The 20,000-nt window shown below is 43.3% G+C and overlaps 1 protein-coding gene across 2 annotated transcripts in view; it reads right to left on the bottom strand.

Annotated features, from left to right (window-relative positions):
• LOC123771323 (microtubule-associated tumor suppressor 1 homolog) overlaps positions 1-19,994 on the bottom strand; it is a 358,321-nt gene extending 338,327 nt beyond the window's left edge. For both annotated transcript variants that reach the window (XM_069305205.1, XM_069305206.1), the window contains exons 1-2: positions 19,380-19,994; positions 14,408-14,532 (exon numbers count right to left, since the gene is read on the bottom strand). In XM_069305205.1, coding sequence (XP_069161306.1) covers positions 14,408-14,532; positions 19,380-19,720 — 466 coding nt within the window. In that variant the 5' untranslated portion in view covers positions 19,721-19,994. The remainder of the gene's footprint in view (positions 1-14,407; positions 14,533-19,379) is intronic.
• Between the last annotated feature and the right edge of the window lie 6 nt (positions 19,995-20,000).

Raw genomic sequence — 20,000 nt, 5'->3', positions numbered from 1 at the left:
CACGAAGCAGTTACGCAAGCACTTACGAACGTGTACATCTTTCCTCAATCTTTGACGGCTTTGGTTACATTTATTAAACAGTTTACAAGCATGAAAACTTGCCAATCAACTGTTGTTATTGTTATAAACAGCCTCCTGGTGCTTCGGAGCTCATTAACTGTTTAATAATTGTAAACAAAGCCGCCAAAGATTGAGAAAAGATGGACAGGTTCGTAAGTGCTTTCGTGAATCTGGCCCCAGGTTATCTGGATATCTTAGGGTACCCCAAACCCTGGTGCCCATCATCGCCTTACCTTCACGATATCATCATAGATATAGCCCACTAATGTGATATCATTGTGCATTACAAAAGGTGCAGATTACATAGGGTACATATCTTGCAGATTAAAGATGGCGGAGGTTACATATATATGTAACAGGCTACAGGTGTCATAGATTACATATTCGTACACGTAAGAACGAAAGAATACAAATGAAGAACAATGCAGCAGACCTGTAAGAACACAAAGAACAAAACAGCAGACCAGTAAGAACACAAAGAACAAGGCAGCAGACCTGTAAGAACACAAAGAACAAAACAGCAGACCAGTAAGAACACAAAGAACAAAACAGCAGACCAGTAAGAACACAAAGGACAAGGCAGCAGACCTGTAAGAACACAAAGAACAAAACAGCAGACCTGTAAGAACACAAAGGAAGAACAAAACAGCAGACCTGTAAGAACACAAAGGAAGAACAAAACAGCAGACCTGTAAGAACACAAAGGAAGAACAAAACAGCAGACCTGTAAGAACACAAAGGAAGAACAAAACAGCAGACCTGTAAGAACACAAAGGAAGAACAAAGCAGCAGACCAGTAAGAACACAAAGGAAGAACAAAGCAGCAGACCAGTAAGAACACAAAGGAAGAACAAAGCAGCAGACCTGTAAGAACACAAAGGAAGAACAAAGCAGCAGACCAGTAAGAACACAAAGGAAGAACAAAGCAGCAGACCAGTAAGAACACAAAGAACAAAGCAGCAGACCTGTAAGAACACAAAGAACAAAACAGCAGACCTGTAAGAACACAAAGAACAAGGCAGCAGACCTGTAAGAACACAAAGAACAAAACAGCAGACCTGTAAGAACACAAAGAACAAAACAGCAGACCTGTAAGAACACAAAGAACAAAACAGCAGACCTGTAAGAACACAAAGGAACAAGGCAGCAGACCTGTAAGAACACAAAGGAACAAGGCAGCAGACCTGTAAGAACACAAAGAACAAGGCAGCAGACCTGTAAGAACACAAAGGAACAAGGCAGCAGACCTGTAAGAACACAAAGAACAAGGCAGCAGACCTGTAAGAACACAAAGAACAAGGCAGCAGACCTGTAAGAACACAAAGGAACAAGGCAGCAGACCTGTAAGAACACAAAGAACAAAACAGCAGACCTGTAAGAACACACAGAACAAGGCAGCAGACCTGTAAGAACACAAAGAACAAAACAGCAGACCTGTAAGAACACACAGAACAAGGCAGCAGACCTGTAAGAACACAAAGGAACAAGGCAGCAGACCTGTAAGAACACAAAGGAACAAGGCAGCAGACCTGTAAGAACACAAAGGAACAAGGCAGCAGACCTGTAAGAACACAAAGGAACAAGGCAGCAGACCTGTAAGAACACAAAGAACAAAACAGCAGACCTGTAAGAACACACAGAACAAGGCAGCAGACCTGTAAGAACACAAAGAACAAAACAGCAGACCTGTAAGAACACACAGAACAAGGCAGCAGACCTGTAAGAACACAAAGGAACAAGGCAGCAGACCTGTAAGAACACAAAGAACAAGGCAGCAGACCTGTAAGAACACAAAGGAACAAGGCAGCAGACCTGTAAGAACACAAAAAACAAAACAGCAGACCTGTAAGAACACACAGAACAAAACAGCAGACCTGTAAGAACACACAGAACAAGGCAGCAGACCTGTAAGAACACAAAGGAACAAGGCAGCAGACCTGTAAGAACACAAAGGAACAAGGCAGCAGACCTGTAAGAACACAAAGGAAGAACAAAGCAGCAGACCTGTAAGAACACAAAAAACAAAACAGCAGACCTGTAAGAACACACAGAACAAGGCAGCAGACCTGTAAGAACACAAAGGAACAAGGCAGCAGACCTGTAAGAACACAAAGGAACAAGGCAGCAGACCTGTAAGAACACAAAGAACAAGGCAGCAGACCTGTAAGAACACAAAGAACAAAACAGCAGACCTGTAAGAACACAAAGAACAAAACAGCAGACCTGTAAGAACACAAAGAACAAAACAGCAGACCTGTAAGAACACAAAGGAACAAGGCAGCAGACCTGTAAGAACACAAAGGAACAAGGCAGCAGACCTGTAAGAACACAAAGGAACAAGGCAGCAGACCTGTAAGAACACAAAGAACAAGGCAGCAGACCTGTAAGAACACAAAGAACAAGGCAGCAGACCTGTAAGAACACAAAGGAACAAGGCAGCAGACCTGTAAGAACACAAAGAACAAAACAGCAGACCTGTAAGAACACACAGAACAAGGCAGCAGACCTGTAAGAACACAAAGAACAAAACAGCAGACCTGTAAGAACACAGAACAAGGCAGCAGACCTGTAAGAACACAAAGGAACAAGGCAGCAGACCTGTAAGAACACAAAGGAACAAGGCAGCAGACCTGTAAGAACACAAAGGAACAAGGCAGCAGACCTGTAAGAACACAAAGGAACAAGGCAGCAGACCTGTAAGAACACAAAGAACAAAACAGCAGACCTGTAAGAACACACAGAACAAGGCAGCAGACCTGTAAGAACACAAAGAACAAAACAGCAGACCTGTAAGAACACACAGAACAAGGCAGCAGACCTGTAAGAACACAAAGGAACAAGGCAGCAGACCTGTAAGAACACAAAGAACAAGGCAGCAGACCTGTAAGAACACAAAGGAACAAGGCAGCAGACCTGTAAGAACACAAAAAACAAAACAGCAGACCTGTAAGAACACACAGAACAAGGCAGCAGACCTGTAAGAACACAAAGGAACAAGGCAGCAGACCTGTAATAACACAAAGGAACAAGGCAGCAGACCTGTAATAACACAAAGGAACAAGGCAGCAGACCTGTAATAACACAAAGGAAGAACAAAGCAGCAGACCTGTAAGACACTAGAGGCAGCTGCTGACCTAGAGACTCTTACAGACTGTAACGTCTGTAAGAGTGCGAGGCAACAATAGTCTGATGGATCAGAGCAAACAACAGGCTAATAGATCAGATTAAAGTTTATAAATTTTATGTTAAATGAGTCGTTACAATCTTGTAGATGATCCACTATGCTGTTGGTTCTAGCATCCCAGTCAGTCGGTTATGGTGTATCTGCAAGATTCTACATTAAAAAATAGTTGGAATTAAGAAAAGCTTCGGATCTCATTAGCAATATCTCACGAAGGCTGTTTTAAGGGATAATGAGCAACAGGAGTTTTGTTGTGGCTGTAAGTCGATATTCGCTTGGAAACTTAAGTGTGTCTTGAGTCAAAGGCAAGGTGAGGACAGCCTAGCATCAGTGGTAGAGTAACTTAAGTGTGTCTTGAGTCAAAGGCAAGGTGAGGACAGCCTAGCATCAGTGGTAGAGTAACTTAAGTGTGTCTTGAGTCAAAGGCAAGGTGAGGACAGCCTAGCATCAGTGGTAGAGTAACTTAAGTGTGTCTTGAGTCAAAGGCAAGGTGAGGACAGCCTAGCATCAGTGGTAGAGTAACTTAAGTGTGTCTTGAGTCAAAGGCAAGGTGAGGACAGCCTAGCATCAGTGGTAGAGTAACTTAAGTGTGTCTTAAGTCAAAGGCAAGGTGAGGAAAGCCTAGCATCAGTGGCAGACTATAGCACTGGGGCCAGATTCACGAAAGCACTTACGCAAGCACTTACGAACCTGTACATCTTTTCTTAATCTTTGGCGGCTTTGTTTACAGTTATTAAACAGTTAATGAGCTCCGAAGCACCAGGAGGCTGTTTATAACAATAACAACAGTTGATTGGCAAGTTTTCATGCTTGTAAACTGTTTAATAAATGTAACCAAAGCCGTCAAAGATTGAGGAAAGATGTACAGGTTCGTAAGTGCTTGCGTAACTGCTTCGTGAATCTGGCCCCAGGTTCGTAAGTGCTTGCGTAACTGCTTCGTGAATCTGGCCCCAGGTTCGTAAGTGCTTGCGTAACTGCTTCGTGAATCTGGCCCCAGGTTCGTAAGTGCTTGCGTAACTGCTTCGTGAATCTGGCCCCAGGTTCGTAAGTGCTTGCGTAACTGCTTCGTGGATCTGGCCCATGGACTCTTGGAAACTTAAGTGTGTTTTAAGTCAATGTCAAGCGTCTCTGGCTAAGTGGTTGTAGTACATTATTCCCACCTTATGGAGTTAGGTCCGATGACTCCCCCATAGTAAACACCTTATAATCCCAAATCACGTATAGTGATTGACGGTTGAGAGGCGGGACCAAAGAGCCAGAGTTCAACCCCCGCAAGCACAACTAGGTGAATACAATCACGTATAGCTAGAAACACACACAATTCGTCCTCTATAATTTGTAAAAAAAATTGTCTGGGTACCTGGGAGCTGTCTAACTCCCAGGTACCTATTAACTGCTAGGTGAACCGGGACATCAGGGTGAAAGAAACTCTTCCCATTTGTTTCCGCCTCCACTGGGGGGATCGAATCCTGAACCTCAGGACTACGGATCCCGAGCGCTGTCCACTCAGCTATCAAGCCCCTGTGCATAATAAATCATAAATAAAAGCCGCCATGATTGAGAAAGATGCACAGGTTTCGCAAGTGGATGAGTAAGTGGCTGATTAATGCAGGTGGTGACCCCCACACCGCAAGACACAACACACCCCCTCAGTAAGGAACACAGAGAAAGACTAGGAGGAGAGGTTATCTTGAGGTTATCTTGAGATGATTTCGGGGCTTTAGTGTTCCCGCGGCCCGGTCCTCGACCAGGACTCTACCCCCAGGAAGCAGCCCGTGACAGCTGACTAACACCGAGGTACCTATTTTACTGCTAGGTAACAGGGGGCATAGGGTGAAAGAAACTCTACCCATTGTTTCTCGCCGGCGCCTGGGATCGAACCCAGGACCACAGGATCACAAGCCCCGCGTGCTGTCCGCTCGGCCGACCGGCTCCCTGGTTAGGTTATTGAAGTAACAGGAGGAAATACAGTGGCTATTCCTTCAGTGGTACAGGGAGCAGGGAACTAGGGTGATCTAAGGGCGGCGGGTCTACTACACCCTTCATATACACTTGGTATGAGTGGCGGCCCTCATACACCCTAGTACACCCTAGTACCTGTGCTCACACTACCAACATTGGGTTTTGAACCAGCCAATAGACACCCTAGTAGTACACTGAACACTATGGTAGGGCCCCCCAAGCTCGCTAACCTACTGAACATCGCACCTTAACCTGTTTGGTGGTGGTGGTGGTAGTGCTGGTAGTGGTGGTGGTAGTGGTGGTGGTAGTGGTGGTAGTGCTGGTAGTGGTGGTGGTAGTGGTGGTGGTAGTGGTGGTGGTAGTGGTGGTAGTGCTGGTAGTGGTGGTGGTACTGGTGGTGGTAGTGGTGGTAGTGCTGGTAGTGGTGGTGGTAGTGGTGGTGGTAGTGGTGGTAGTGCTGGTAGTGGTGGTGGTACTGGTGGTGGTAGTGGTGGTAGTGCTGGTAGTGGTGGTGGTAGTGGTGGTGGTAGTGGTGGTAGTGCTGGTAGTGGTGGTGGTACTGGTGGTGGTAGTGGTGGTAGTGCTGGTAGTGGTGGTGGTACTGGTGGTGGTAGTGGTGGTAGTGCTGGTAGTGGTGGTGGTACTGGTGGTGGTAGTGCTGGTAGTGCTGGTAGTGGTGGTGGTAGTGGTGGTGGTAGTGGTGGTGGTAGTGGTGGTAGTGCTGGTAGTGGTGGTGGTAGTGGTGGTGGTAGTGGTGGTGGTAGTGGTGGTAGTGCTGGTAGTGGTGGTGGTACTGGTGGTGGTAGTGGTGGTAGTGCTGGTAGTGGTGGTGGTACTGGTGGTGGTAGTGCTGGTAGTGGTGGTGGTAGTGCTGGTAGTGGTGGTGGTAGTGGTGGTGGTAGTGGTGGTAGTGCTGGTAGTGGTGGTGGTACTGGTGGTGGTAGTGCTGGTAGTGGTGGTGGTACTGGTGGTGGTAGTGGTGGTGGTGCTGGTAGTGGTGGTGGTAGTGGTGGTGGTAGTGGTGGTAGTGCTGGTAGTGGTGGTGGTAGTGCGGGTACCGCCAGGGGCTCACACCTCCGGCTGGTGATTATATCTTCTAGTGTGACAAACCGGAAGTAGGCGCCCCACTCCCACTCACCCTGGGGGCGCGGAAGTTACCTGGGTGGGCGTGTGGGAGGGTGTGTGTGGGAGGGTGCGTGTGTGGGAGGGTGTGTGTGGGAGGGTGTATCCACCTGTCGCTGGCTACAGACAGGTGAGCCTTGTACCTGCTGTATTATAATGTATGTATACTGACGTGTGGATTCTTTGTCAGATCTGACCTTAAGAGTTGTGGAGGGAGGTGGCTTCCACAACTTATACCCAACAAGAGACCAGCACTTTTTGGTAAGCACTCTTAGGTGGGTACGAGAGCCGCATTTCTATCTTCACCACCATCTCCACCACCACCATCTCCACCACCACCATCTCCAACACCACCATCTCCAACACCACCATCTCCAACACCACCACCACCACCACCACCACCATCTCCAACACCACCACCACCACCACCACCACCACCACCATCTCAAACACCACCACCTCCAACACCATCTCCAACACCACCACCTCCAACACCACCATTAGCACCACCATCTCCAGCACCACCACCACCAACACCACCATCTCCAACACCACCATCTCCAACACCACCACCTCCAACACCATCTCCAACACCACCATTAGCACCACCATCTCCAACACCACCACCACCAACACCACCATCTCCAACACCACCACCACCACCATCTCCAACACCACCATCTCCAACACCACCACCACCACCATCTCCAACACCACCATCTCCAACACCACCACCTCCAACACCATCTCCAACACCACCATTAGCACCACCATCTCCAACACCACCACCACCAACACCACCATCTCCAACACCACCATCTCCAACACCACCACCACCAACACCACCATCTCCAACACCACCACCACCACCATCTCCAACACCACCATCTCCAACACCACCACCACCACCATCTCCAACACCACCACCACCACCAACACCACCACCACCAACACCACCATCTCCAACACCACCACCACCACCACCATCTCCAACACCACCATCTCCAACACCACCATCTCCAACACCACCACCACCACCAACACCACCACCACCAACACCACCATCTCCAACACCACCACCACCACCACCATCTCCAACACCACCATCTCCAACACCACCATCTCCAACACCACCATCACCACCACCACCATCTCCAACACCACCATCTCCAACACCACCACCACCACCACAACTATCAATACCTCGGACAAGTTGTGAGATAAAAGCCTGGGCCAAGATTCACGAAGCAGTTACGCAAGCACTTACGAACCTGTACATCTTTCCTCAATCTTTGACGGCTTTGGTTACATTTATTAAACAGTTTACAAGCATGAAAACTTGCCAATCAACTGTTGTTATTGTTATAAACAGCCTCCTGGTGCTTCCGAGCTCATTAACTGTTTAATAATTGTAAACAAAGCCGCCAAAGATTGAGAAAAGATGTACAGGTTCGTCAGTGCTTGCGTAACTGCTTCGTGAATCTGGTCCCTGGGCTCCTCTACACATTTCTCTTAACCTGAGGCGGAGAGAAGCGATGAACCAGCACTTGAAGGCGGCCTCAGGACCTGATTACTCCCGCTCTAGTGCCAGCTAGCCCCCCCCCCCCCCACCTGTGGTGCCACCCCACCATGCAAGACAGACAGACAGACAGACAGACAGACAGACAGACAGACAGACAGACAGACAGACAGGTGCTGACCGACCAAGGACACAACAGACAGATAGACCCGCAGCGAGCGGTCACAACCTATATCTTCAAGGCACTAATATGGCCCTCAAGTGCTATATACATCCCGTCCGCCCCATTTCCCACTCCGTACAAAATGCAACTGTTTTTCCTCGCCAGAAACGTGTACGAAACCTGTACATCTTTTCTCAATCATGGCGGCTATGTATTTATTTAACATCTTACGAGCTTAGAAACTTCACAACCCGCGGTTGTTATTGTTATAAACAACCTCTGAGCGCTATACGGATCTCAAACTCATTAATAACTACCATCTAAGTCACCATGGTTGAGGACGGATGTAAAGGTTTCGTTAGTGGATACGTGTTTGTAAGGATTCACCCCCCGTAACACATTGCTGTGCTTGCAGTAGTTGAGCTCTGGCTCTGTGGTCCCGCCTCTCAACCGTCAATCAACTGGTGTACAGGTTCCTGAACCTATTGGGCTCTATCATATCTACACTTGAAACTGTGTATGGAGTCAGCCTCCATACTGCCATTAATTCTATTTACTAACTACTCTGACATTGAAAAAGTTCATTCTAATGTCTCTGTGTCTCATCTGAATACTCAAGTTTCCACCTGTGTTCCATTGTGTGAGTACCACCTGTGATAAATAGTCTGTCTGTATCTACCCTCTCTACATGTAGTGATCATGTCTCCCCAGACTCGTAAAGAGTTTCATGAAGGATTTCATGTCCAATTTGGTACCTTGTATCCGGCCGCCTGCTCCCTACACCTAATTTCATTACTTTACATGTATTTACTGGAGTTAAATCCTGGAGCTGTTGGACCATCCATTGTTTATCCAGGTCATCTTGTAGCCTCTTGCTGTCCTCCTTTGTCTTAATCCTACTCATAATTTTTGAGCTGGATGTTATAGTAACTTTAACCTAGTGAGGTGGATGCCAGATGCACCCCTAACACCTAGTGAGATGGATGCCAGATGCACCCTAACACCTAGTGAGATGGATGCCAGAGGCACCCTAACACCTAGTGAGATGGATGCCAGAGGCACCCCTAACACCTAGCGAGATGGATGCCAGAGGCACCCTAACACCTAGTGACATGGAGGCCAGAGGCACCTTAACACCTAGTGAGATGGATGCCAGATGCACCCTAACACCTAGTGAGATGGATGCCAGAGGCACCCTAACACCTAGTGAGATGGATGCCAGAGGCACCCCTAACACCTAGTAAGATGGATGCCAGAGGCACCCCTAACACCTAGTAAGATGGATGCCAGAGGCACCCCTAACACCTAGTAAGATGGATGCCAGAGGCACCCTAACACACAGAGCCTCGGGGCTGGCACACAGCAGGCCTCCTGGCGCCCTGCACCGCAAACATGTAAGCGACGGTTGAACCAACGACTGTCGCCTCGAGTTCAAAAATAAATTTCAAACTGCCATTATTGGTGTAAGGGGGGAGGAGGGCGGGGGGGGGGGGGGACCGCTTAAAAACTATAAACATTAGCTCTTTTTCTGCCCCCCTCCCCCCTCTCTCTCTCTCTCTCTCTTTCTCTCTCTCTCTCTCTCTCTCTCTCTCTCTCTCTCTCTCTCTCTCTCTCTCTCTCTCTCTCTCTCTCTCTCGTAATACATCATCACAGTATATACAGATCACTACGTTTAAAAGACGGTTCGCTCACAAATATACAATCTAGCGGCTAGATTGTATGTTTGTAAGCTATAGGTTAGGCTAGATTCTAGCCTAACCTATACCAACCCAACCTAACTAGCAGTAACTATCCGCAGCCTAACTCTATAATATATACACTTTCACTAATTAGAAAACGGTCTATGTACGACACGACTGTGAACACTTTGACTCCACACAATTACAACAGCCAACAGTTGCAATAATATTATTACCCACAATTAAATAAATATGATTACGAAACCTGAAGCTCAAACATTAACTAAAAAAAACATTTATCATGCCAATAAAGCCTGATAAACGCTGTAAAATCCAAGAAAATATTGTACTTTAATCTTGCCTTAATCTTAAACTTATTAGAACACACAATGACACATTAATATTTCTTATATTTTATTAATTCTGCTAGAATTTACCTACTTAACATTATCTGTTAGATGAAGGACCTGCCAGAAACGCTGCGCGTACTAGTGGCTTTACAAGATTGTAAATACTATGCTATGTATCCTCACAATCCCAATGTACCTTCTTGTATATAAATCAATTAATAAAATAAATTAAAATGCGTCCATATACTACCACCAAGCTGTGATGTAACCCATTCTTTCAAGTCCATTGTCTCGATTGGACTTGAAAGTCTGGATTTGGACTGATTGGAATAAGTTACACGTTTTTACTTTCTATATCGATGACAATCAGCTCTCACAACTTTTCTTTTTCGTCAGATATTGATGTGGATCGTCCAACCTCGTCTACCCATTTTCCCCCACAACCGGTTGACCGATGCTATATACAAATGGACACTGTTGAAGAGCGGCCAAGTGTTTTGATAGCGATAATGAGAAACTTGAGGGGTAAGAGTTTTTTTTGTATTGGATTTTGTTTTGCTGATATTTCACCTGATTTCACCTGATATTTCACTGCAAATCGAAGCTAAACACTTTTGAGAGTGAGTTGAGTTGAGTCATTTATTATTTCAGCCTATACTCATCCCGTGAGCGGTAGTGGACAGGGTTACACAGGATGAACAACCCAGCGGGTTTTCTTCCTATTGGGGAGTGTTGTACATGCTGCTATGGCGGTATGTCCACTCACAGGATGAGTGGCGCTGCCCAATACTGTCACTATGGCGGTATGTCCACTCACAGGATGAGTGGCGCTGCCCAATACTGTCACTATGGCGGTGTGTCCACTCACAAGATGAGTGACGCTGCCCAATACTGTCACTATGGCGGTATGTCCACTCACAAGATGAGTGACGCTGCCCAATACTGTCACTATGGCGGTATGTCCACTCACAGGATGAGTGACGCTGCCCAATACTGTCACTATGGCGGTGTGTCCACTCACAGGATGAGTGGCGCTGCCCAATACTGTCACTATGGCGGTGTGTCCACTCACAAGATGAGTGACGCTGCCCAATACTGTCACTATGGCGGTATGTCCACTCACAGGATGAGTGACGCTGCCCAATACTGTCACTATGGCGGTGTGTCCACTCACAGGATGAGTGGCGCTGCCCAATACTGTCACTATGGCGGTGTGTCCACTCACAAGATGAGTGACGCTGCCCAATACTGTCACTATGGCGGTATGTCCACTCACAGGATGAGTGGCGCTGCCCAATACTGTCACTATGGCGGTGTGTCCACTCACAGGATGAGTGGCGCTGCCCAATACTGTCACTATGGCGGTGTGTCCACTCACAGGATGAGTGGCGCTGCCCAATAAACTCGCCCCTCGGGGCAAAATTTTTAAAATTTAAAAGAGGCACATAATGGGTTCTGGAAGTGAACTCTCCATTGTTCATGAATGAAGTTTTTCTCCACACCTGCCAACTAAGCGGAACCTTACAGTCATGTGCATGAAGCACCTACAGTCAGCAATCTTTGGATTCTTGGTAGTACTTGTCATTATGAATGAAGTACTTACACATTACTTGAAACCGTTGATAAAGTTATCTCCGAATTCCGCGGCTGATTTTTCGCATTCAGTTCTATTATGACTAAAGTGTGTGAATAGTTCTGCTGACAGAGTTTACATTTAGTCTAGTCTACGTCAGCAGGTGGTGTAAACTGCCAGAGGTACTTGTAGCCGAGCCTAAGCCTAGCAGTGGTAACACCTAGAAGTCTGCTAACCTTATTGTGGTTCTTCTTGTACAACAAAATGATCGATGTTCTACTGTGAATACTTGAAATTCACCTAGTGTGAATTTCAAGTATTTGTGGCCGTAAGAAAAAATTCAGACTTACTCCCCAAAATAGCAATGAAGTAAGAATTCACTTGAGACAGTTAAGCAAGTCCCAGCTGTGTCTGGGTACAAGTGACAGGATGAACAACCCAGCGGGTTTTCTTCCTATTGGGGAGTGTTGTACATGCTGCTATGGCGGTGTGTCCACTCACAGGATGAGTGGCGCTGCCCAATACTGTCACTATGGCGGTGTGTCCACTCACAGGATGAGTGGCGCTGCCCAATACTGTCACTATGGCGGTGTCCACTCACAGGATGAGTGGCGCTGCCCAATACTGTCACTATGACGGTGTGTCCACTCACAGGATGAGTGGCGCTGCCCAATACTGTCACTATGGTGGTGTGTCCACTCACAGGATGAGTGGCGCTGCCCAATACTGTCACTATGGCGGTGTGTCCACTCACAGGGTGAGTGACGCTGCCCAATACTGTCACTATGGCGGTGTGTCCACTCACAAGATGAGTGACGCTGCCCAATAAACTCGCCCCTCGGGGCAAAATTTAAAAAAATTCGCCCATGAAAATAACTATGAGATAAGCAGCATCACCAAAATAGCAATGGCTGTCAAACTAAGATAAGAATCAATAATGCATTACAGGGTTTTTGAGATAAAGACACTTCGTTACAGTGACGAATCGTTTCACTTAGCCCTAACATCCCCTTCCTCCCCACCACGAACACACACACACACACACACACACACACACACACACACACACACACACACACACACACACACACACACACACACTGTCGATGTCTTCAAATGGCGGTATGTCCACTCACAAGATGAGTGGCGCTGCCCAATAAACTCGCCCCTCCGGGCAAAATTTTAATTTAAATGAATCATAGATTCCGTTCACAATTACGACCCAACATCTTTCACTGTTCTAACAACCAAATCATATAATTGTGTTATTGTCTAATACGTGCCACTGTTTACACTTTATATACGTGTAAAAATACAGTATGTATCTTACACCTTTCTGGTAAGATTTCTGGATATCATCCTATGGTAATCATTATGTTAAAGAGTTATGTCAATGGACTTATTACTTATAGAATACATTATGGATCCGAGGCTAATGATGCACTAGCGAAATCCCATTTTAATTTTCCCACCACAAAGCGAGTAAATTAAACTTACTACTAAGCACAAGAGTTCCAATTAATTATTTTAAAACCATATTAAGCTGCCCTTCATGTTGATGGGTGATGCTATTGGCCAGGGGAACATATTAGGCTACGACAATGAAGAGAAGAGTCAGGCTTACGAAACAAACCCGGCTCTCAGAATGTTTGGTAATATGTTTATTGTTTGTGATGTGTGTCTATGTATGTATTAACACGATGTACTGAACGGGGTGATAATAGCGTGAGCTACCTCATCCCTTTGTGTGTATTTTACCTCAATAAACTTATTTCAATTTCAATTTCAAACCCGGGTGTCAATACGCTACTGCCATAGAGATTAGAAGCTTTGTCAATAAGATTAACTGTATAGGCTTGTAATTAAACTTATTAGTGTGCTTACCATCAAATTAAGGTATGAATTGTTTACAAGAGAATAAGCCATCAGAGGCAAACAGCAAGAGGTCCGTTGAACACAAACCACAACCCGTCCTCCTAATAGACCGTCGCATTTTGACGTAGACTCTACCTAAGGGCAAAAATTGTCGTACTAGAAAATGGAAGCGGCTCGCGAAATTGACATACTGTCCCGTTTTTTGTTTTGGGTCCTCTGGTAGGTTAGGATAAGGTCACTTTAGTACGATAGTTCCTTGGCGTTGGTAAATCTTAGAAGGCCGGGCTGAATATCGACAGTGTGACTGGCAAGAAAATTCCTATGAAAATGAGCGGCATTTTGTATTTCATATATTTTCATCTTTTAATTATTTAAAATGTCCTTGTGCTTAATTCTTCTGTTTTCACAGAAATCCGCTTTTCAGAACATTTTAGTTAATTAGTAATTTTCTTTTGTACAGCAGATTACTCCTATACACTGGATATTTTATATATAATATGTTTATTAATTATTATGTTTTTACAGAAAATCCGGTTTTCAGAAGAATTATCTTTAATTAGTAATTGTCTCTTCTACAGTAGATTACTCCTGGATACTGGATATTTTAACAGCAATAATGTCACACCTTCAGTATGTATCTACAACAGTACATCACGTTATATACGTGATGTATATATGTATCACATTATATACGTGATGTATATATGTATCACGACACTGGACATTGCAATAGTATCCCCCTGATGGTTACTCCCATCTCGTTCACATACTTGCTTCTTGTTGACGGTTGAGAGGTGGGACCAAAGAGCCAGAGCTCAACCCCCATAAGCACAATTAAGTAGTTACACATTACATTTGCAAGACGCTGCAAGTGAAACAAACCTCCCAAGACCCCACATTAAAAACTTCACGGGTGTACTCACTGGACTTGTGTGAAGCCTCAGAGTGTTCCGGTGTAGAGCCCCGGCTGTAGGCTCGAACCGGATCGGTCGGTAAGGAGTCGAGTGACGGGGCCCTGCTTGTCCGGTTGCTTCGGATGCTTGCGGAACTGTGGGGGGGGGGGGAGAGACAGTGATTAATTAATATATGTATTGTACTGAAGAAGACAAAAGATATTTGTTGCCCAGGAGCTAGATTCAGGAAGCAGTTACGCCAGCACTTACGAACCTGTACATCTTTTCTCAATCTTTGGCGGCTTTGTTTACAATTATTAAACAGTTAATGAGCTCCGAAGCACCAGGAGGCTGTTTATAACAATAACAACAGTTGATTGGCAAGTTTTCACGCTTGTAAACTGTTTAATAAATGTAACCAAAGGCGTCAAAGATTGAGGAAAGATGTACACGTTCGTAAAGTACTTGCGTAACCTGCTTCGTGAATCTGGCCCACGTCGCACTCTTAACGGAATCAAGCAGTTAAAACAAATGCGACTTACCAGTAATAATTACAGCGCCGTAATATTGACATTGTGCATCTGTTTCGATGGATTAAGAAGGTTGCTTGACCTCTTAATATGTTTTTGTTCCAGCAACAAAGTTATTTGTTTTTGTTCCGAAGTTGTAAACAGAGAGACGGAGCTGACCATTTAATGTGGAAAGGTAAACGAATTAGCCTAACTGAGCACGTTTCCAAAAGTGGATGACTCGAATTGGAGCAACTTTTTTTTCCTTTAATAAATAATATACAATAAAAAGATCATATTTACATCAATTTACAAGGGAAAATACTTGCGAATTGGTGCAACTAACAAAATTACAATGGCACAATTTACATTAAGCGTTTACGAATTTACTGACGAAATCTGTACATCTTTAACAACATCTGTACATCTTTTACAAAATCTGTACATCTTTTACAAAATCTGCACATCTTTTACAAAATCTGTAAATCTTTTACAAAATCTGTACATCTTTTACAAAATCTATACATCTTTTACAAAATCTGTACATCTTTTACAAAAATCTGTACATCTTTTACAAAAATCTGTACATCTTTTACAAAAATCTGTACACCTTTTACAAAATCTGTACATCTTTTACCAAATCTGTACATCTTTTACAAAATCTGTACATCTTTAAATATCAATAATTCTATAAGAGTGAGAATATTTAAGACTAATTGTATGAGTGAGAATTTTCAAGAATGAATGCATAAATGAGGCTCTATTCATGAATGACTCCATAAGAATGAGTATATTCCAGATTTAGTGCAAGAATGCGTGAAGATATTCAAGAAAGAGTGCATGAGAATAAGGATGTTTAAGAATGATTGTATGAGGATTAGATATTAAGAAATTATCGTATATGCGAAAAAAACAGTTAAGAATGAATGTATTTATGAGTGGTTATTTAAGAATGAATTAAAAAAAAATTGGATATTCAGTCAAGAATGTAATAGTGTGGATTTTCAACCCGAATATATATAAGAATGATGATTTTGAAGACTGAATGACTAATAATATTCATAAAAAATGTTTGAAAATGAGATTATTAAAGAATATATATATATGAGAGAGAGAGAGAGAGAGAGAGAGAGAGAGAGAATATTGAAGAATGATGAACAGGTTTTTAAAAATAAATGAATGAATTAAAAAGTATATAATTTAGAGAGTTAAAAAAAAAGTGAAGAATGAATGAATGAGATTAAGACTCGAAAAATAAATGATTAATGTAGACATGAAAAAAAAAATTAAAAATGTAGTCAAAATATCGAAGAAATATATTTTTAAATATTACAAAAGATATAAAATATCCCACTACAGAAAAATACAACAAAAAACTATTAAAAGAACAAGATAAAATAGCATATTTCAAAAGCATATACAATACACTTATACAGAAAAATATCAAATTGCAAAATACAGCAACATTATTTTTTTAATTGAGACTGTAAAGAATTTTTATCTCCTTAATTTGTCTTATTTGTAAACACATTTAGTAGCAAATGTGTATAATGATATACATTTACAAAGTGTATAATGATATACATTTACAAAGTGTATAATGATATACATTTACAAAGTGTATAATGATATACATTTACAAAGTGTATAATGATATACATTTACAAAGTGTATAATGATATACATTTACAAAGTGTATAATGATATACATTTATACATTAGCAACTGGGTATAATGATATACATTTACAAAGTGTATAATGATATACATTTACAAGGTGTATAATGATATACACATCATTATAGATCAATGTATAATAATATACACTTCTGGGTGTATATCCCTTGTTGTAAGTGAACATTTTGATGCCATTATCACGTGCCCGTACGATATGTATGCATTTTAAGGCATGTTCTCCTGTTAAGGCATTTTAAGGCATTTAAGGCATGTTCTCTTGTTAAGGCATTTTAAGGTATGTTCTCTTGTTAAGACATTTTAAGGCATGTTCACTTGTTAAGACATTTTAAGGCATGTTCTCTTGTTAAGACATTTTAAGGCATGTTCACTTGTAAAGGCATTTTAAGGCATGTTCACTTGTTAAGGCATTTAAGGCATGTTCTCTTGTTAAGGCATTTTAAGGCATGTTCACTTGTTAAGACATTTTAAGGCATGTTCTCTTGTTAAGGCATTTAAGGCATGTTCTCTTGTTAAGGCATTTTAAGGCATGTTCACTTGTTAAGACATTTTAAGGCATGTTCTCCTGTTAAGGCATTTTAAGGCATGTTCTCCTGTTAAGGCATTTTAAGGCATGTTCTCTTGTTAAGGCATTTTAAGGCATGTTCACTTGTTAAGACATTTTAAGGCATGTTCTCTTGTTAAGGCATTTTAAGGCATGTTCTCCTGTTAAGGCATTTTAAGGCATGTTCACTTGTAAAGGCATTTTAAGGCATGTTCACTTGTTAAGGCATTTAAGGCATGTTCTCTTGTTAAGGCATTTTAAGGCATGTTCACTTGTTAAGACATTTTAAGGCATGTTCTCTTGTTAAGGCATTTAAGGCATGTTCTCTTGTTAAGGCATTTTAAGGCATGTTCACTTGTTAAGACATTTTAAGGCATGTTCTCCTGTTAAGGCATTTTAAGGCATGTTCTCCTGTTAAGGCATTTTAAGGCATGTTCACTTGTAAAGGCATTTTAAGGCATGTTCACTTGTTAAGGCATTTTAAGGCATGTTCTCCTGTTAAGGCATTTTAAGACATGTTCTCTTGTTAAGGCATTTTAAGACATGTTCTCTTGTTAAGGCATTTTAAGGCATGTTCACTTGTAAAGGCATTTTAAGGCATGTTCACTTGTTAAGGCATTTTAAGGCATGTTCACTTGTTAAGGCATTTTAAGGCATGTTCACTTGTTAAGGCATTTTAAGGCATGTTCTCTTGTTAAGACATTTTAAGGCATGAACTATGCCTGAAACATTACGTAATTCGCGGCCTTTTAAAACAAATTGATAGAATTCAGGAATGATTTTATGCGGGTAAGGATATTGAAGAATGGTCGTACCATGTATAGATGTAACAAATGTATATTCTTATGTATAAATATTCTTATTTTCATCCTTCTCATCATTATTATTAATTATTATTTTCGATACAATTTAGTTTCCTATAAAATTGTAAGAAAACGTTTCAGTTTTCTATGACACCAACTCGTGACGATGAAAGAAAATGTAACTTTTGCAGCGCAAACTCTAGTATATTTTGAACCGGCCTCTCACATACTGTAATTCATTTTTTTTCAGGAACAGTACATCTGTATGTATTGATGTATATGTATATAAAACTGAATCTAGTTCCCCCTCCCCCGACTCATTTGGGTACTCAGTACCCAAGTACGCGTCCATATATGCGAGTACTACCCATGCTAAATAACCTGTCTTAATTGTATAAATTTCCATGGGAATTTTGTAAACATATATATAATATATAAGCATATATATATATATGAATTTTTGTAATTTTTAAATTTTGTAAATTTTGTAATCCTGTCTACTTTACTACTTCTGTCTTCCAGCGACGTGAAGTTTAATTCCTGTAGCCTATCCTCATAACTCGTGCCTTTCAGTTCCGGGACTATTCTGGTGGCATATACCTGTGAACATTCACTAACTTCGTCTCGTGCCTGACTACATATAGGTTCCACACTGGAGCCGCATACTCCAGCATCGGTCTGACGTATGTGATATACAAAGTTCTGAATGATTACTTACACTCATGTTTAAAGGCGGTTCTTATATTTGACTTTTATTTATTCCTATATTTGGTTCTTATTTAATTTGCGAGTTTCGGAAGTGTACATACACACACAAAGTAGTTTTAATAACTCAATACGCTACAAACATTTGTCGACCTTTAAGAAGCGAGGCTGTTGCTGTACGTACTAGTCAAAGTGGATGAGCGAAGCAAGTTGTTACAGTGCTGGTGTAATGGACAGTATGAATCTCTTCATGCCCGAAACGCTTTGCGTAATAGTGGCTTTAGGCATTGTATGTACTAGCTCTATCTATAAATCCATCACTCTTTGTAAAATCTCTTGTATGTATGTACCTTACCTAAATAAACATTTGATTTTTTTGATTTGATTTGAGCACCTTTAGGGAGCCGGTCGGAGGAGCGGACAGCACACTGGACTTGTGATCCTGTGGTCCCGGGTTCGATCCCAGGCGCCGGCGAGAAATAATGGGCAGAGTTTCTTTCACCCTATGCCCCTGTTACCTAGCAGTAAAATAGGTACCTGCGTGTTAGGCAGCTGTCACGGGCTGCTTCCTGGGGGGTGGAGGCCTGGTCGAAGACCGGGCCGCGGGGACACCTAAAAGCCCCGAAATCATCTCAAGATAACCCTATGCAAGAAATCATGACTCTGGCCTAACATTAAGTACTTATATAAGCAGTTCGATGATCGGCAAGTACCAGAAGACAAATCAACAATAGCTTCGAACTCACCTTCTCTTCCTGTCCCCTCTGGCTTGGCTGGCCCGCCTGGCAGCCACACCAGCACTCGCTGCTTGTCGCTCGCGCCGTTCCCGCCGTTCTCGCCTCTCCTGCCGGATACGTTCGGCTTGTGGTGAGAGCTGAGCCTGCGTCATGACCCCCTCCATCAGACGGCTCTTCACCTCCTTCACCTTAGTTCTCACTTTATCTTCCTTCTGGCCCTCGGCGATTTTGTTCATGACCTCGTCCCAGCGGTTCTTGCGAGGCTGGCGAGGCCTCCTGGTCTCCTCACTTGTCTGCTCCTGGGCCTCGAGAAGGGCCTTTAGCTTGGACTGAACATTCTTCTTGGGCATCGGTGGTGGAGGAGGAAGGGACTTGCGGGGTTCTTCCTTCTTTTTCGGTGGCAGCGGGCGAGACAGCCACGGCTTTTCGTAAGAACGAGGCTTCGGGGCCGGCTGAGCCTTAATGCCGTCCTCGCCACCTTCCACTGATATCCCTGAGTCTGTCAGCCTGGGGTCAATGGTAGGTGCAGACGTTCCATCCCTGTTCCTGGTTACTGAAGAAACTCTTGAATCACACGATGAAGAAGAGTTGTTTGCCGGGGATGGAGAGTTCTGCTTGATCTCACAGGAT

The sequence above is a fragment of the Procambarus clarkii genome, chromosome 54, assembly GCF_040958095.1.
Source record: "Procambarus clarkii isolate CNS0578487 chromosome 54, FALCON_Pclarkii_2.0, whole genome shotgun sequence".
NCBI classification, from domain to species: Eukaryota; Metazoa; Arthropoda; class Malacostraca; order Decapoda; family Cambaridae; genus Procambarus; species Procambarus clarkii.
The sequence above is the reverse complement of the archived record's forward strand: the minus strand, read 5'-3'. Positions and strand labels throughout refer to the sequence as shown.